General features: G+C 41.5%; 1 protein-coding gene and 1 long non-coding RNA gene across 39 annotated transcripts in view; one reads left to right on the forward strand and one right to left on the reverse strand.

Moving 5' to 3' along the window:
* The window catches only part of EPB41 (erythrocyte membrane protein band 4.1), a 225,540-nt gene extending 215,284 nt beyond the window's left edge, over window positions 1-10,256 (forward strand). For 32 of the 37 annotated variants that reach the window (XM_033955372.1, XM_033955353.1, XM_033955351.1 and 29 more), the window contains 4 exons: window positions 1,200-1,301; window positions 4,415-4,495; window positions 6,234-6,341; window positions 9,352-10,256. In XM_033955372.1, coding sequence (XP_033811263.1) covers window positions 1,200-1,301; window positions 4,415-4,495; window positions 6,234-6,332 — 282 coding nt within the window. In that variant the 3' untranslated portion in view covers window positions 6,333-6,341; window positions 9,352-10,256. Of the gene's footprint in view, window positions 1-1,199; window positions 1,302-4,414; window positions 4,496-6,233; window positions 6,342-9,351 lie in introns of those variants that run through there. The other 5 variants (XM_033955354.1, XM_033955373.1, XM_033955382.1 and 2 more) reach the window with 3 other exon arrangements.
* LOC117365233 overlaps window positions 100-18,912 on the reverse strand; it is a 53,769-nt gene continuing 34,956 nt past the window's right edge. The window contains exons 2-4 of one of the 2 annotated variants that reach the window (XR_004540386.1): window positions 8,704-8,827; window positions 3,530-3,588; window positions 100-1,501 (exon numbers count right to left, since the gene is read on the reverse strand). This is a non-coding gene — a long non-coding RNA (uncharacterized LOC117365233). The remainder of the gene's footprint in view (window positions 1,502-3,529; window positions 3,589-8,703; window positions 8,828-18,912) is intronic. The other variant, XR_004540387.1, reaches the window with a different exon arrangement.

Raw genomic sequence — 18,912 nt, forward strand, 5'->3', positions numbered from 1 at the left:
AATGACATTTTCTTTCCTGGATTTCTGGGGTATCTTTCCCAAAGCGTTCAGCTTAGATGTCCTTTTGAAAATGCCCCTCCACAGGTTTTTGTGACAGTGTGCCAGAGACCACATGATAAAGAGCTAAGTATAGCTTTTTAAAGACTATATTAATATAGAAAAAACTTTAACAAAAGTAAAAAATTATATATAAAAATGATTGAATTAAGTTAAGATAGGACCCGATGAAGATTTGACACGTAAAGCTTGGGGCAATGAGATTGAATTGAGCTCTAAGTGGTGCCGCTGAGGATCCTTAAGAATACAACATGAATATGTATGCATGAGGGTATACCAAGGTAGTAGACTTTATGCTATCTTTGGAAGAACGATTATTGATTTGATTCCCTTGTGAAGAGCGTGTGTTGTGCTATTGCATAGATACAAAGAAAATATACATATGTTGTCGATAAATTATACTTTCTGACCGTTCACAAAATTATCAATGGTTTCTATAATTGAGTCTGAGAATGCTAAAGTAGCGAAAAATATTTTTATACAAGCTTACAGAATTCCACCAGAAGGAATAGAATATTTTATTGTAGTACAAGATTGTAATTTTCATTTTCCCTTTTAGTTTCCAGAGAAGAGGTTCTTTCATGTAAAATAAGCTTTCTCCAACACAGGATCCATTTGCATAGAAGCTGTCATAACTTGTAGCTGGGAACTTATAATGCTATTAGGACATTGAATTCTCCTTTCCAGTTTTGATAGTTTTATGGCACCTGCATGCCCAAAAAGCTAATACAATAAAATTTGAAAAATAGTTCATATGCACCATGAATCGTTCCTTCTCCAGCCACTACTTGTTGAGGAATTTGTAGGATTATATGACCAATGTGGATTGAGCATTAAGGCCATTACTTTTTGATCATGCTAAATTTAGTTATTTTTTAAATGCATATTTGACATGTTATGATTTTGATACCTTTGGTTCTGTAAGTATGGCATCAAGTACTGGAAGATGTGGTGTTCAGACACACTGCAGAGTGCGTAAAAGCAGGCAACTTGACGCTATTGTGTAGTAAGATTTGTAGAGAATATAGGGGCAGAACTATGAAATGTGGCAAGAACAAATCATTTGTACAGGCACCTAGATTAAACCAATTTAGCTTAGTCTGCTGTAGAGCACGGTTCACAGTTTTGCATCTATACTTTAGACCGAAGATGGTAATGGAGATTTAGACCCTGGTATTCTACTGACTGCTCAGACCATAACCTCGGAGACCACCAGCAGCACAACCACTACTCAGATCACAAAGGTAACGGAGAACAAAATACCGAGTCCTCATCAGTATTACCATTATAATCTGCTTGAATAACACATTAACCAGGACCCCGTCAGGAATTATTTTGTCTTTTCTGCAGTATATCTTCCTTTATTTTCATCTTCCTTCGCCTTGCTCCTGCTTCTGTTAAGCTTTGAGGAGCTTCAGCACAGTACAGGATGGTACAACATTTTCTGTAGAGAAATTTAAGGAGAAAGAAGGCTTAGAAAAAAATACTACTTTACAAAGAATGGAAACAGGCACTTGTGTAGTTGAACTGAAGTATGCTTTGGCTAACAGTAAGACCAGGGCTTAGAGATTAGTTAATGACTATATAGTTTGCATACTTAAACATCCATCTACCAACGAAGGAGGGTGACAAAATTGACCTGTACGTGATTGGATTTAAAGAGCCAAGCCAATTGGGCAGACCAGTTGGTCCAAGTAGACCAGTGGTCCCCAATCCTGTCCTGGAAGACCACCAGGCCAATTGGGCTTTCAGGCTAGCCCTAATGAATATGCATAGAGAGATTTGCATATAATGGAAGCGCCAGGCATGCAAATCTGTTCCATGCAAATTCAGTGGTTCTCCAGAAAGTAGACATCTGCTATATTACTTGGTAGTAAAAGTTTATTATAGCACAAGGTCAAAAATATCAATGTGTTTTACAATAATCTGTAATGTAAAACAGAAGAAACTACATTTAGAGGGGGTGATGTATACCACAACAGTAATTTACCTAGGCCAGGACATTTTGAAACCTCTAACTGCAAAGAATGGTGCTTACTTCCAATCCCATAGTCTACCTCTGCCATTAGAATGAACCTTAAGGGCCTGATTCTATAAACGGTGCCTATAGAAGGTTAAAGTGCCACTAGGCACCCTAATCGTAGATGCCTAATCTAAATCTGAACACAACTTAATTTTTTTAATTGGCATTAAAAACCAACTAATTAGAGTTATGCGTGGATATCCCCACAATGTCTACCCTGAGACCTAAGTTCAGCTGCTCCTCCAATGCCTACCTGAAAAGTAGACGTGGAAAATGGGCATAAACTTAGACATTGCTGAGGTAGGTGCCAGTAGAGCAGTGCCTAAGGATGCCTAGTGGCTGATTAACAACAGCACGGACCAATGCCTACAAGTTAGGCTCTGTTTATAGAATTGGGCCCTATTTATTTAAAAGATTTCTTAACCGCCTATAGCTAGGTGGTTTTACAAAAGACAATTATATAAAACAATAAAAACATACAACATATATGATACAAATAACAGGTCCTTCATATTAGCCATATTTAAAGTACTTGACAGTCTCTCAATACAGAAACATTCATAATCCTGGAAAAAAGCATTTATTGAAATGCTTCTACAAATAATGTAGTTTTCAGAAGTTTCTTAAACTTCTGAATATCTACAAGAGCTCTTAATGATCCAGTCTCTCCTAATGCGTTGCTGAGAAACCTGTAAGCGATAATCATACTGCCCTAAATGTTTCCATGATCCTTAGGCAGGTACCCACCCCTGGGCCACCATAGCAAACTTTGGTTGTAGAACGAATCTTCTGAGTTTGCTCTATGGTCTATGCCTCTATGGGGAACTTTGCTTTGGCTGAGGAGCATGCTTCTGGAATGAATTATACTCGTAAATCAAGGTACATCTGTATTATTTCCTTGCGTCTATCCTTCACACCTTCTGCTTCTTTAGTCATAACCAACCTCCATGTTTTATGCAGCGCTACGTTCAATAAAAACTGTGCCTGTAAAAATTGTGTATCGTCTGCTTATCTGTAATTGCAGCTCAACATTGGTTTAAAAAATACTAGTGCTCCAATTCCATACAGTATATTGTGCAGTCGCTATCGCTCTAAAAGTTTTGACTTAATAGGTTTGGAAGTAACTTACCTCGAAGATAGAGCAGGTGGCAGTATCCTCAAGACCCTCAATTCCTATAGTAGGGAAGAATATGCTAAAATCTTTCTGCTGCTTTTCACACAAATTACTTATCCCTTCAGCTTCAGAGACTCCATTTTTAATGATAATCTGGGAAAGGAAAATCATTACATCTAATCTGTTAAGGACTCCCCTCCTCCCACAGCATAATAAATGGAGATGCTGATGTCCCTCAGAATTTATCTACATCCTCTGTTTACTCCAAGAACTTGTTCAGTTTGCTTTGTAAATTCATAGTTTAATTTCACTATTATAAGTAAAACAAAACCCACCTTCTCTGAAGCTGATGATCTTTTCAGCAAAGAATGCCCCCATAGTTTCTTCATTTCCCCTGAAGTAGAAAGATCTTATAAGATTCACTATATTTGTACCATATAACTAAAAAGTCATCTTTTTCCAGCTTGTTTGCTGGGTGAGAGGGTTGGTTATTTGTTTGGGGTTTTTTTTGGGGGGGGTCTACTTTAGGAAGAAATTAATGGAATTGTAATTTTGTCTTGTGTTTAAATTATGCATGTTTATTTTTATGGAAACTGCTTTGCTTATAGGCAGTATCTAAATTTTTTTAATTAATAGGTCCTTGACCTCTTGATATAATTTATAAGGTTGTTATAGTTTTTTATGAGGAGGGCCCCAAAACTAAACTCAAATATGTTCTAACGGAGAGACCAGAAGGAGGCAGTCTTACTCCTGTCCAAAAGCTACAATCGCTGTCATGCTTCAAAAAGCTGGCATGATGAGTTTAAAAATAGATGCACCAATTGTTTCAGTATTGTAATTGATACAGAAAGGTTGAAATCCTAGAAACTATAACTGCCTATTGGAACAGAACAGTACGATACTGCTAAAAGATCACTATTGCTTTTGCCTTAAATTATTACCTCGAGTGTAGCAATCTCAAAAGGAATCGCAATAATTTCTGTGCTCAATTGGAGCCAAGCATTATCAAAACATGGCAAAAACCAAAGAGAAAAGAGCTTTCTTACAACTGGATTTACGAAGCTTGGTTTTAAATCCTGGCCAGAACAGGAGAATAACCTTAGTAATAATATATGAATATTTCTGTTTCTAGGCAAACAAAAAAAAAAAAGCAAATCAAACTTTTAATAACTTTTAGCAAAGCAGTGCTACATTATGTGAACTTTGCATTTTCATTGCAGACTGTGAAAGGTTGCATTTCAGAAACACGGATTGAAAAAAGAATAGTGATCAGTGGAGATTCTGACCTTGATCATGATCAGGTAAGAGGGGGTTTGGCTTTTATTTTGCCTGGATTTCATTTAGAATTACACTTCTCTCTCCCTATTCGCGGAGGTTAGGGGCAGAGCCGGCCTGCGAATAGGGAAAATTTGCAAATAATTTTTTGGCCAGCTCTGACCCACCCCCGGACTTACCTGGTGGTCTAGCAGTGACGTGGGGCAGGAGCAATCTTCCTACACTCCTGCCCCGTGCAGAGCCGTGCTGCAAGTTCCCTTGGTCTCACGAGACTACAACAGGAACTCCCACACGGCTCTGCACAGGGCAGGAGTGTAGGAAGATTGCTCCTGCCCCACGTCACTGCTAGACCCCCAGGTAAGGTCCGTGCTCCTGGGGCAGCTGTTCACCTCCGATGGCCCCCCTCTGCCTCCATTGGCCCCCTCCGCCTCTGATGACCCCCCTCTGCCTCTCTCCTTGCCCCGATCCAAGTCCCGGGGCCTTTTTTTTTTATGCGGGCTGCTAACAAGCGTCTCTCCAGGGGGGGGCCTGGGGGAAAAAAAACGCGAATAATCGAAACCGTGAATAGGGAGGGGGAAGTGTAACCACTGTACAGTTTCTACATTTGCCTCTTTTCTTTTACACATGGCTTTATATGAGGATGTAAATGAGAATATTCTTTTGTAGCTATATTTCTTATGGAGTTCATGGTGGATTAGGGTAATTATATAGCTACTAGTATTTTAGCCCGTTACATTAATGGGTGCTAGAATATATGTCTGGCTGTCTTTCTTTCTGTCTGTCTCTCTCCCTGGCCCCCTTTGTCTGGCTGTCTTTCTGTGTCTCTCTCTGCCCCTGTGCCTTTCTTCTTTTCTTTCTGTCTCCCTTCCTCCCGCTGTCTGTCTCTCTTCCCCCCCCACTTCCCTGTGCAGCAGCATTCCCTCCCCCTCCATGTCCCTGTGCAGCAGCATTCCCTCCCCCTCCATTACTTCCCTGTACATTTAGATCCCCCCCCCTTTCCTGTGCAGCAGCCACAGCAGCAGCAGCATTCCCTCCTACCCCACACCACTTCCCTGTGCAGCAGCAGCGTTTCCCTTACCCCCCTTTACCTTCCCTCGGTCTTGCCTGCTCCCTTAGTCCCTTGCCGCCCCCACCCTTCCCTTCCCACGATCCGACAAACCTGCCGATTCCAGCAGTGTGTGCAGCACTCTACACACGCTGCTTCAGGGCCTTTTACTGCCCTGGTTTACTCTGGCACGTCCCTGATGACATCATCAGAGACGCGGCAGAGCAAATCAGGGCAGTAAAAGGCCCCGAAGCAGCGTGTGTAGAGTGCTGCATACGCTGCTGGAATCAGCTGGTTTGGAGTCGGGACCGCAGCATCCCTTTGTGGCTGGAGTGTTTTGGGCTTCCCTTCCCGCCCCGCAAGGTGTCGCCGTGGCTCCTCTCAATCCCGCCAGCGTCGGAAGCCTTCTCCGACGCTGGTGTGGCTGGTGAAAGGAGCTGACACGGAGAACAGGGAGTCCAGCGCTGGCGTCCAGTCCTGCCAGCGAGTGGTAGGTGCTGGGAAATAAGGCTGGGGACTCGCGCATGTGCACTCCTGCGGCCACAGACCATTCTTGTGGTGCCAGTCAGTTATGCAGAAATCCCTGCTTTTGTGGGTTAAAAAATGTCAATAATTTTGGGAAGATGAGAGAGGACAAGTACCATGGTAACTCAACTTCCAGAAACACACGACCTATTTCCCTTGCATCCTGGTTCTCAGTTGTGTTGTTTTTGTCTTAGGTTCTAGTCCAGGCAATTAAAGAAGCAAAAGAGCAACATCCAGACATGTCAGTGACCAAGGTGGTGGTGCACCAGGAGACCGAGATTGCGGAAGAGTAGCCGTGCAAGGTAATGAAGTAGCAAAACAGAAGATGATCAGCTATACCAGTTTACACTTTTGTTTTAAGTTATTTAAGCACTTATTAATCTTAAACAATCCACAAATAAAAATAGAGGATCTCTAATTAGAAAACGAAGGATTTAAAGAACTGAAGCCGGTATTGGACAGTCTTGCACAGTCTGTGTCCCATAGGTGATGTTATCCCAGGACAAGCAGGCAGCATATTCTTGACACACATCTCTTTTAAAAAAGATGAGAAAGAGGTTACATCTGGTCTAGAGGATGGGTCTAAAGCAGAAGGATCCTCATCACCAGATGAACATTCCCCTTCAGAGAGAAGAGGGTCCTCTGAGTCACCCCACAGATAAGGATCCCGAACCTGTTGCAACTGTTCCTTAAGCTGCACCTGCAGGACAGCGGCGATCCGCTCGTCCAGCGAAGGCACCGGTACCGCCTTTTTCTTCTGCGGTACCTGCGGTGCCGCTCTACGCCCCGAGGATGAGGAACCCGAGGTCGAGGGGCTCACCTCTATTGGGGCAGAGCGCTTCCGTGGACGCCTCGAGGTCGGCAGGACTGGGCTCGCTGCTACTGAGACCGGAGGACGCTCCAACGGGGAAGGCTTCTTAGCCGGCTTACCTGAGGGATGCGACGCCGATGCGGTATCGCCGATTTTTCAGAGTTCTCTTTTTTAAAGTCGCACAGCGGGTGCAGGTAGACGCTTGATGGTCAGGACCAAGACACTGTAGACACCAGTTGTGTGGGTCAGTGAGTGAAATTGGTCGTGCACACCGCTGGCACTTCTTAAACCCGGGTTGAGGGGGCATGAAGGTAAAAACGGCTTCTGCTAAATTGAAGGCCGAGGCCTCGATGGTGGCAACAGGCCCTGCCGGGGCGAAATTGAAAGAAGTGAAAAAAAAACCCCAAAGTTTTTGTTTTTTTTTTTTTTTTAAAGAAAAGAAAAGAAAATGAAGGAAACAATATTTCCTTAAGGGTTTACGCGAGCGGGAAGGCGATATGAAAAAAGTCTTCAACAGCTGTTGAAAGAAACGCGTCTTCTTAGCTCCGCGGAAACTAAGAAACTGGGGACCGCGCACCTCTGTTGGGCGGAAGGGCACTCGCGCGTGCACGGTGCGGCCTACTAGAACTTTCCAAGTTCTTAGAGTGCAATCACTCTAAAATTGTCCGTACCGGGGCTCCGTCAGTGCCGTCACCCATCAGTCAAGAATATCTGCCTGCTGTCCCTGGATAACACCTGTTACGGTAAGTAACTGTGCTATTTGGTGTAGGATAGGCTGGGGAGGAACTCCACTAACTTGGAACATGAGGATTGTATAGGCTGGGAAGGGCATCAATGGGAACTCCACTAACTTGAAACAGGAGGATTGTATAGGCTGGGGAGGGCATCAATGGGAACGCCACTAACTTGAAACAGGAGGATGTTACTGGCCAGACTTCATGGTAGATATCCTGCAAACTAAAGGGATGGTTGGATGGGCTGGGGAGGGCATCAATGGGAACTCCATTAACTTGGAACAGAAGGATGTTACTTGCCAGACTTCATGGTAGATAACAGGATGGTTGAATAGGCTGGAGTGAGCTTGGATGGCAACTTCAGCATTTGGAATCTAGGACAATACCAGACTTTACAGAAATTTCAAAGAAGAGATAAATTAATCTAATCGCGTATTTTTTAATGAGTATAACTTATGGGCAGGCCATTCAGGTCTTTATCTGCCATCATTTCATTTACTATGTTACAAACATTGTATACAGTTGCAAGTGACCAACAAGATAGAAATCAAATAATGTATAAAATGCAAATGATCCAACACGGACTGTGTTTCAGCAAAATAAAAATGCCTTCATCAGGAGTCTTATAGATTCTTGGCTGTCTTAAATATAGAAACATAAGTCATACAAAATCCAAGTAGTTAAGAGGCACCACTCACAAGACTCTAATGTAGGCTGGTAATCAAGTGGAATTCTTGTTCTGAGCCAGGTCCTGGACTTTTCGTCTTGTGTATCTTTACAACTTCAAGGCTTCAATTAAGCAGTGGTTAGTTTGTGAAGAGAGACAGTTAAACTTGCAAAATAGTGGTGATCTTACTTCAACTCCAGTATATTAACACAAGATACCTATAGGTCAGGGATCTTAAAGTCCCTCCTTGAGGGCCGCAATTCAGTCGGGTTTTCAGGATTTCCCCAATGAATATGCATTGAAAGCACTGCATGGACATAGATCTCATGCATATTCATTGGGGAAATCCTGAAAACCCGATTGGATTGCGGCCCTCAAGGAGGGACTTTGACACCCCTGCTATAGGTAAACCAGCACCACCTAAAACCTTTTACAAAATAGATCTGCCTTACCTGCTCAGTTTGGCCCCACGTCTGAGGCAGCAGCAGCAAAAGGATCAGGCATGCCTGCTGTTTTGGAAGTTGCAGTTGTTGACTGGCTGCTCAGCTTCACAACGAAGTTGCTTTTCTCTCTTCCCTTGCAAAAATGACAAGCGGGCAGTCTTTTATAGACCTTTTTGCACTTCTCTGCAGATGGCCAGAAACCGCATCATATTGTATGCCCCTGGTCCCTATAGCTGCCCCCTCCCCCCACACCCCACACACACACACACACACACACACAGTCTTTAGCTAACCATGAAGCTTTTGGTGTGCTTTCTATGCTTTTGTCTTACAATAGCCAAGCTTACTCCACCTATTTTAAAATTCCCATTACCGTGTTTTGGGATAATTAGCCAGTTTTTCACCTTGAGAAAGCTGGTAACATAGTAAATGACGGCAGATAAAGACCTGAGTGGTCCATCCATTCTGCCCAACCATACATGCTCCATAAATTAATTATTTAGTTTAAATGGTCCTTTTTACTTAGATATTTCTGGGCCAAGCTTTGACATGAAGAGGTAATAGAACTGAATGTGATGGAATACAGTAAGTTGTCAATCTTGCCTTACCTGTTTATAGATAGTAACCCTTCATTTATTTATTTTTTTTCTCTTTTAGGAATCATTTTTTTCTATTAAAAGAAAACCACCAGCAAACCTAAGGGATCTTGGAATACAAAATGTTGATTTCAAGGATCTTCTGTAAAAGAAATTGTCCATTTATTTTTAAGAGTTACGTTTTGAAGCATTAACTTGTCCCTTACATACATTGGAGCATTTTAAATATCAATGTGGTTTTTTTTATGATGCATAATGCCATATAATACTTTTTATTTTGGTTTTGTTACATACCCATGACCACAGCCTGGGGCTAAGATTTGGCCGTCTTATGGGGAAATCTCAGGTTGCTTTCCGAGTGTAGTTTTTAAGGTCCCTTTTTTGTGCGTTACAAAAGTGAGTTCTTTTATCAGCTCAGAATTAGTCACTTCAGAAAATCTTTGTTAAAAGGAAAGGAGGACATAAAACCAGCTGTGTTTTTTTTTTTTTTTAATTATTATTTTCTTGCCCTCAGTCTGTGCTGATGGCAGATTGTCAGTACCTGGAAAATGTTTCACCAAAAGTTTGCCCCTGGACTTGGGCAGTCTTAAATAAGCATAGAAAGTAGTAAGATACCATGTTCATAGCAGTCATGGGATGATGCACATGTGGTGAATACTTCTTCCTTTTTTGCACCTTTATTAGTGTTCATACCTTTTTATACTGCAAATTTTGTAAAGTTTTGTAGAGGAACTGTGCCACTGCTCTGATTTCCTTCATTCTCCAACATTTCAACAAGAGACAGCAACAGGATATGTATCATAACACACTTTTGGAAGGCGGAATATCAAATCCCATTATCCTTTTTTGTAGTTTTATTCTCTACTATTTTCCAAGTTACTTTTGTCCATTTCAGCCAGTGTAAAAAGGAACTACATAGGCACCAACAGTACCATCATTTGGTCTCTTAAAATCATGTGCAGTCTCTGAAATGCAGCCCTGTTTTCAAAGTAGCATCATGTATCTTGGTGTGAACTAGTGAGCGTACCTTAAATGTTAATTATGTTTTTGATATGAAGAGGATCTTTTTCCAGCAGATGTCATGCAGAACATTCATACCTCTATTATAAAGTGGTTAAGACGGACAGGAACCCAAAGAGCAGGTCCATTCTCACAACCAGAACCAAGCACTGCCTTTCCTAAAGATTACCAGCTAACTGGCGAGTGTGGACCTGACTTGGTTCTGCTTGTCAATGGAAAATGGATTCCACTGCAAAACTTGTATGCTGAATGAGAAAGATAAAATACATGTGCTGTGCTTTTGTGTTAAATGTGTTCTCAGATTTAGGACATATCCCCTTGGAACTAGTTAAAAGGGTAAACAGTTCCCAAATTGCCTGTTCTATCTCTGCTGTAGCTTATCATGGCTGTTCTATCCCCTTTTTCATTTTGAGTAGCTTGCTTTCTAGTTCCATTCTTACATTTTTTAAAATTAAGATGGGCTAAGCAGAACTGTGTAATGTAGTACACAAAGTGTAGTTATATCATGAATCATTGTAATATTCTACCCTTCTATTTGCTTTGCTGCGTTATTCACAATGCCTAAGGTCTTTTTCCTGGTTTCCATTGTTGTGTACTTATTCACAATGAATTTAATAGACACTCAAGCCCTGATTCTGTAAAGGGAGCCTAACTTAATTTTTTTTTTAATTGGTGTTGATGATGAAAGAGCAATTGAAAATGATTTAATTAGCTGGTAGGCGCCTTATGCCAAGGCACCAATTGACAAGTAAGCATATTTGGGGCGAAGTTTGGGTGCGGATTGAGGTAGATGCCAGTTTATTAGGCCAAGGAAACCCTGGCTTTATATACTAGCATTTAAAGCACCGTTTATCTGACCCTCAGTCCTCACAATCTATGTTTTAACAACTTTGCATAACTTTGATTAATTATCTGGGCATTTGTAAATGTGTTTAAAAACAAGCCTTGGTCCCAGTCCAGAACCATGGGGCATGCTTCTTCTCTTCCAAGAAAAATCAGTGGCGTAGTGGGGGTGAGTGGGGCACACCTTTCCCTTACCTTTATCATCTTTGGCGCGAGCAGCCACAAACTAGCGCTCTCTCTGGCGTGGGTCCCGGAAGTGACAGAGAGAGTGCCACAGTGAGTTCATGGCTGCTCATGCCGAAGATTAAAAAATGTATGGGGAAGGGGCATGTGTATGGCAGGGGGAGAAGTGGGAAGGGGGGGCAGAGAGTGCCCCAAGGAAGACCGCCCTCCCTCCTCTGCCATTGCAAAGGTAATTAAAAAGCTGGCTGTGCTGCATACTTGAATTAAACCGAATAGCCCATGCAAGTCCTACCCAGATACTGGCATTGAATAACTAGTTCACCACCCTTTTTTCAAAAGATGCCGGCTTGTTTGATGTGTATCACTTCCTTAGCTAAAGTCCATCACCTTGGAGACTTAGAGGAGACATGATAGAAACCTTCAAGATCATGAAGGGCATAGAAAGAGTAGACAGGGACAGATTTTTCAAATTAAGGGGATCAACAAGTACAAGGGGGCACTCAGAGAAATTGAAAGGGGAGAGGTTTAGAACAAACGCCAGGAAGTTCTTTTTCACACAGAGGGTGGTGGATACATGGAACGCACTACCAGAGGATGTGATAAACAGGAGCACGCTACAGGGGTTCAAAGAAGCTTTGGATAGGTACTTGGAGGACAAAGGGATTGAGGGGTACAGATAAGAGTAGAGGTAGATTATAGGGATGGGCTTAGAGATAAGTTATAAAATTAATCAGGGACCACTGTTCAGGCACAAGGCCTGATGGGCTGCCGCGGGAGCGGACCGCTGAGCAGGATGGACCTCTGGTCTGACTCAGCGGGGGCAACTTCTTATGTTCTTACCTCTAGGAGCAAGGTCTGTCCCTTGAACTAGCAACTTTCTGGTTAGCACAAAAAGAAAAAGATAAACTCTCTGCATTTACAACAGCACTAGGGAAGAGCAGGCTGTAAATGTAAATCGTATTGAGCTTTCCAGAAGACTAGTTAAATTCTGAGCCTTAGATCAGTTGAGCCAGTTCAGGGGTTCCTTACATACAAAACAGATACCTAGTAGTTTCCTAGAACAATCAGAAACCAGACTTTTAAATAAATGCTGATTATCTGTTCCCCAGCAGAATGCTCAGGTGTACTACTGCATTTTTAGGAATGCCAGCAAGAAGATAAACATGAGTACTACCCTATCCCATCCTGTGAGCAAGTCTGGATTTTTTTAGCCACTGCATTTTGCAAAATCTGTCACATTGGAATTTATAGATTTCTAAAAGCAAGCACTTACAACACCAGCCATTTCTTAGCTTGGTATACTTATACTGGATTTTTCTGCCAACTTCTCCCCTTCAACTAGTCTGAGCAATGTGCGGTGGCGGTGAAAAGGGCAAACAGAATGCTAGGAATGATTAAGAAGGGGATCACGAACAGATCGGAGAAAGTTATCATGCCGCTGTATCGGGCCATGGTGCCCCCTCACCTAGAGTACTGCGTACAGCACTGGTTGCCGTACATGAAGGACACGGTACTACTTGAAAGGGTCCAGAGAAGAGCGACTAAAATGGTTAAGGGGCTGGAGGAGTTGTCGTACAGTGAGAGATTAGAGAAACTGGGCTTCTTCTCCCTTGAAAAGAGGAGACTGAGAGGGGACATGATCGAAACGTTCAAGATAATGAAGGGAATAGACTTAGTAGATAGAGAGGTTGTTCACCCTCTCCAAGGTAGAGAGAACAAGAGGGCATTCTCTAAAGTTGAAAGGGGATAGATTCTGTACAAACGTCAGGAAGTTCTTCTTCACCCTGAGTGGTGGAAAACTGGAACGCTGTTGTAGGGGAAACACCCTCCAGGGATTCAAGACAAAGTAAGACAAGTTCCTGCTGAACCAGAACGTACGCAGATAAGGCTAGACTCAGTTAAGGCACTGGTCTTTGACCAGAGGGCCGCCGCATGAGCGGACTGCTGGGCAAAATGGACCGTTGGTCTGACCCAGCAGCGGCAATTCTTATGTTATTATGTAAGATTTCATCCTGCACTCAGGTGGGTTAACTTATCTGTTTCTGTTAGAATCGGATGGATAACTTTTATGAAGGACAGCTTGTGTCAACATTCAGCCCTGACACTGCAGGCCTGTTAGCCACCCTAGATACAGTATATTTGTTGATGATCATTGAAATATATGGCCAAAATATACCCCTAATGACATAAGTATTAACAATGCTACAGATAACAGTTAAAATACCCAAGTTACAACAGTAAATAATAAAACATCCAAAATATGAAAACAAAGTTGCTAAATTTATTAAAATGAACAATCACAGATCCATGATATTGTTGAAACAAAATTGTCTTAATCAATTTACAGAAGGCATGAGAAGACAAGTCATTAGAAAAGTTGTCAATTCCAGAGGGCGAAAAGGGATCTACCTAGTCTTAGTAGAGGGAATTAGCAGTAAAGTGAATAAATTCTAATTACTACTCTTTAGCATTTTAGGTAAAGAAAAAAACCCAGCTCTTATCAGCATAAAAAGATAAGTGCATGAATGTCATAACTGATCGTTTTTGGAAAGTGTTAAGGTGTATAGTTCACTGAATTGAAAATTTTTTCCATCAGTTTAAAGAGGTTTTTGAACAATGATAGAAATCCTGTCCCTGCTTTTCACCACCTTTGAGTTCATCATCTTCGGTGGTGCAGGTGTCTGGGGTCTTTCCTCTTAACAATAACTTACATAGTTGTAGGTGGAAACCTGTTCTCTATTTACCTGTATTGCACAACATTTAAGGTTTCTATCCATTCCAATTTTTGAGTGTTTGGGAAAGACAAAATTGCTAATGTACAAGTCTTGATGGAGGTTTACAGTTTTTAAGCCATTGGCTCATGTCCCAGTATTGTTGGACTCCTGATGTAGGCAGTTGTGCTGAAAAAAAGCCCACATCAAGTCCTTTGAAAAACTGTTCTTTATTGGGGGTAGGGCAGCTGTTCTTCATTTTGTGTATAAGTTTTGCCCATACCATGACACCAGTGAACCTCACTTCTGAGCTCAGTCTCTCACATTTACTGCCAACATATACCATAACCAACTTGTAGCATACCAAAGAGAACTTCCTGGAGTTCATAGTATGTTTATAATATGCCACATTTCTTAGTATGCAAGGACCTTCCCCTGCCCCTGCTTCACAGAATAAGCATTCACACCACTATTAGTTCAATTCTTGTGGGTATTTTTTTTTCTTTTGCTGGGGTGGCTCTTGGTGTCAAAACAGACAAGGGTCAGATATTAAAGAAGATCAGTCATGTTCAACAGCACTTGTATACAGTTCTATCGTGTTTCCCTGAAAATAAGACTATCATATATTAATTTTCAGCCCAAAAAAATGCAGGAGGTCTTATTTTCAGGTATGTACATGATCATTTTTCACTTCCTTTGCCCCAGTTCTTCCTCTTTCCTTTCTCTACCCCACAGGTGCAGCAGCATCTTTCCTCCCCTCCCTCATGCAGCAGAACCCTTTAGCACCCACCCCCGCAGCAGAGCCCCACTGACCCTCCATCCTTCTCTCCCATCCGAACCCCACCAACCATGAGCAAGCCCTACATAGCTTCATCCAATGCAGCATCGGGCCAGCAGCACTCTAAACATGCTGCTTCGGCCTTGTCTGCTGGGGAATTCACTCTGCCGCGTTACTGATGACAGTAATGCAGCTGAGCGAATTCCCCGGTGCTGCTTTCGATGAAGGTATGTAGAGCTCGCTCGTGGTCGGCGGGATTCAGATGGGAGGGAAGGATGGGGGGCGGGGGAGGTTGAAGAGTTGCTGTTGGCAAATCTCGAGAGTAGGGCAAATATTAAGACCTACCCCGAAAATCATGCTCGGGGAAACATGGTAGTTCTGAATTTGGATATAGTTGGTCCTTAGGAACAATGCTATTTTAATATCTATAAATTCCATAAGATGTGGCATACTGGGTCTGACCAAAGGTCCATCAAGCCCAGCAACACATCTCCAAGAATGACTAAATTAGGTCACAGGTGCTTAAGGAGTAGCTCTACTCTTATCGCTCATACTCAGAAATTAGCAGTCTACGTCGCTCAAAGGATTATGGACTTTTTTTCCCCAGGAACATGTCAACACCTGGGTTAAAAACATCCTCCAGCAAGAAATGTAGGTGTAATTGTATGTGAAATGAAAAAACAAGCAATCGCACTGTTTTTAAACCATGCTACTGATTGTTTCATAGTAATCTTCTCTTAATACCATTTGAAAACTAAACCTCTGGGTTCTATTTAGCCATGCCACATCATCTACTATTTAAAATATTTGAATAGAGTTGGGGGTTTTGTGCCATGTTAATGCAATGTACAAGTGTTGCTTATGTTAAAATAGCACTAGCTACATTTCCTGCGTAGCAAAATGAGCTTGTTAAACTCCTGAACATATCAGATTATTCTCAGGGGCTGTTATGAACATTGCATGCTCTGTTTAGGAATGATTTTAGTTAACTCGGTGTCCTTGGAAGGTAGCAGAGGGTGCAGTTTCTTAAGAAACACAATCAAGAAATTAGTTAAATACTAGCTTAGTGCAATGTTGTTTTTCAACTCATCAGAAGTTCCCTTATATGCTGCCTCTCACCTATATATAGGTGACCCTGCTTTGTTTTCTGCCAGTCTGACCAAATACAATACTTCTGCCAGAACTTTATTGGAAACGTGGATTTTTAACATATTTTGGGGTATTCCGTACAGCCCTAATTTTTCTCCTGAGGAGCCCCTACTTCTCAAATAAGGAAACATCCACCAGAAATCTGAAAGCTGCCACACACCCCTCTGCATGCAGTGACTTAGCCCCAGGACTGTCCTTACACAAGGATGCAATTAAATTTAAAAAGGGGGTGGAAAATCTGAGCCGTAACTTATTTTCTACGTACAAAGTTTCAAATTTTAGTTTTAAAATATGAAGGAGCGTTGTAATTTTTTAAAACATAAGTTGTGAATTGTATAGAATAGATGTTTACATTTTTTTTTCTTTACAAAAATTACATAATGAGAAAAAAAAAAAAAATTAAGAAAGCAAAATCTTTTTAGGGGATCAAGGTACAATTAATACCTGGCTCCATTTTGAACTTTTGTAGTTACATTAAGAAGGCAGTAGACAAAGTTTAGTAGAAATGTATGTATTCAAGTATCTAATTTCTTGTATTGCATTTTTCAATAAATTCTCAAAAAAAAGCTTTAAAGAACATGCTTTTTTTTTTTCTTACATTGTGTTAGTCAAGTCATTTAGGGGCCCTTTTCTAAAGCTTAACACCACGCTAAATGCTACATGTCCTATTTTATACCTATGGATCATGTGGCACCTATAGATCATACTAATCCATTAGCACCTTGGGTGCCAGACACATTGTAAACCCTCTGGGGCTGGGAAATAGCTATTATAGCTGAATGTTAACTCACCTTGAGCTACCCCTGAAAAATCCAAAACTTCAGGGAAACCTGAAAAATTTTATGTCAAATAAATTGTTCTAATAGTGGAACCAGTACATTACTTGCCTGATAGTCAAAGGATTTAGAGGGGAATTGAGCAAGCAGTATTAGGGCCTAAATACTAAGAAGCTCATTTTATACCTATAGGGGAAAAGGGATTGGAACTTGTTTCCTGCCTTTTTTATATATGTAATGTAATTTATTTCTTATATACCGCTACATCCGTTAGGTTCTAAGCGGTTTGAAGAAAATATACATTAAGATTATAAATGAGAAGTAAGAAGGTACTTAAATTCCCTTACTGTCCCGAAGGCTCACAATCTAACTAAAGTACCTGGAAATTAATAAAGAAGAGAAAATAAAGATGGTTGAAAAAAGAAAAATTCTATGTGAATTTATAGGATGGAAATTAAACTGACTGTGAAGAACTGTATGAAAAATACATATGGAATTCAGTTAGAGAGGGTAGGTTACAATCTATTGATGGTATTTGTTTAATTGGAAGGTGTTAAGGTGGGTAATTTGGGGGAAGGTTATCTGAAGGTAGGTGAATCTTCTGGAGGTAAAAGAGGAGGGGTTAAGATATTTGGATGAATTTTTTGAAAAGCAGGGTTTTATATATATATATATATATATATATATATATATATATATATATATATATATATATATATATATATATATAGTTATACAACCACACACAAAGCTGTTTATATTCAGGTACATCAAAGCATTTTCCTTATCTGTCCTGGTGGGCTCATAATCTATCTAAGGTAGCTGGGGCAGTCGAGGATAAGTGACTTCTCCAAGGTCACAAGGAGCAGCACGGGGTTTGAACCCACAACGTCAGGATGATGAGGCAGTAGCTCTAACCACTACGCTATACACTCCTCGATAAAGTTTTGTATGTCTGTTTTATTTTGGGTCCCAGGTTCAGGCCTCAGAGGCAGTGGAAAATAAATTAACAAAACAGCAGCCAGAGATGGTTTGGAAATGAAATGACCAGGGGTGGGCACTCCAGTCCTTGAAGGCCGGAATCCAGTCGGGTTTTCAGGATGTCCCCAATGCATATGCATGAGATCTATGTGCATGCACTGCTTTCAATGCATATTCATTGGGGACATCCTGAAAACCCGACTGGATTCCGGCCTTCAAGAACTGGAGTTGCCCACCCCTGGCCTAGACTTATTACAAATATAGAGCATATACAGTATTAGTTGCAAAGCAGCTTCAGAGTGTGTGTGTGTGTCTATGTCCTGTCTGAATGAATGAAGTCAGGGGTCAGCATGTGTGTGTGAGTATGTATGGATGAATGTCATATGTTTCTGAGTGGCAGCTGTATAGGTGTGGAAGGAAGAGCGAGGGGGCAAGGGGTTTGAAACTCATCTTTATAGATTTGCATTTCTTTTAAAATTAGTAGATTCTGTCACAACTTGGTATTTGTTTGAAACTATGACCCTTAATTGATAAGGGGGAGTAACTCCTGTGGATTCCTAGTAGATGGAGTCAGTCTGTTTGGGACCCTTTGTTCTACAAGTCCGGGGCTCTTCAGGATGCTCCCAAACATTAGGCTTAAGACATGTAGATTGGCAGGAGCCATTCAGTTCTATCTGCAGCCATTCTTGGGTCCAGATTTGTTTAATATAATGTCACAAAATCCTTTGCTTGCCTTCTGGAGCTGCCAGCCCACTACTACTGACATTTCCCATATAAAATAATAAAAAAACTAAAATAAGTGTACAGAAGCAGCAAGCCTGTGTACCCGTCCCATACAGCATTCATACCTGGCCCTGCTTAAACACAGTCAAGTTTGCCATTCTATGCCGCCTCTTTCTTACCTCCAATGTTAGCAGGTCCACATTCTCTCTCTATGGCTCTGGAGATAAGCAATTCCCATTCTGAGTCCAAACCTTGTGGCTTAGGGCAGCAACTACTGTGCAGGGAAACCCAATATGCCACCTTAGTGCCTGTCATACCAAGAATGAACAGTGCATAAGGGATAAAGGAAGGTTTCAAAGGCATTTAAGGCTTATAAGGTTCCAGGCTACCCTGAGTAGGGGTATGAGGGTGTGAGAAGAAACCATATACTATAGCTGATCCTGGTGTGCACTGCAGTA

This window comes from Geotrypetes seraphini, chromosome 8, assembly GCF_902459505.1.
Source record: "Geotrypetes seraphini chromosome 8, aGeoSer1.1, whole genome shotgun sequence".
In the NCBI taxonomy this organism is placed as follows: Eukaryota; Metazoa; Chordata; class Amphibia; order Gymnophiona; family Dermophiidae; genus Geotrypetes; species Geotrypetes seraphini.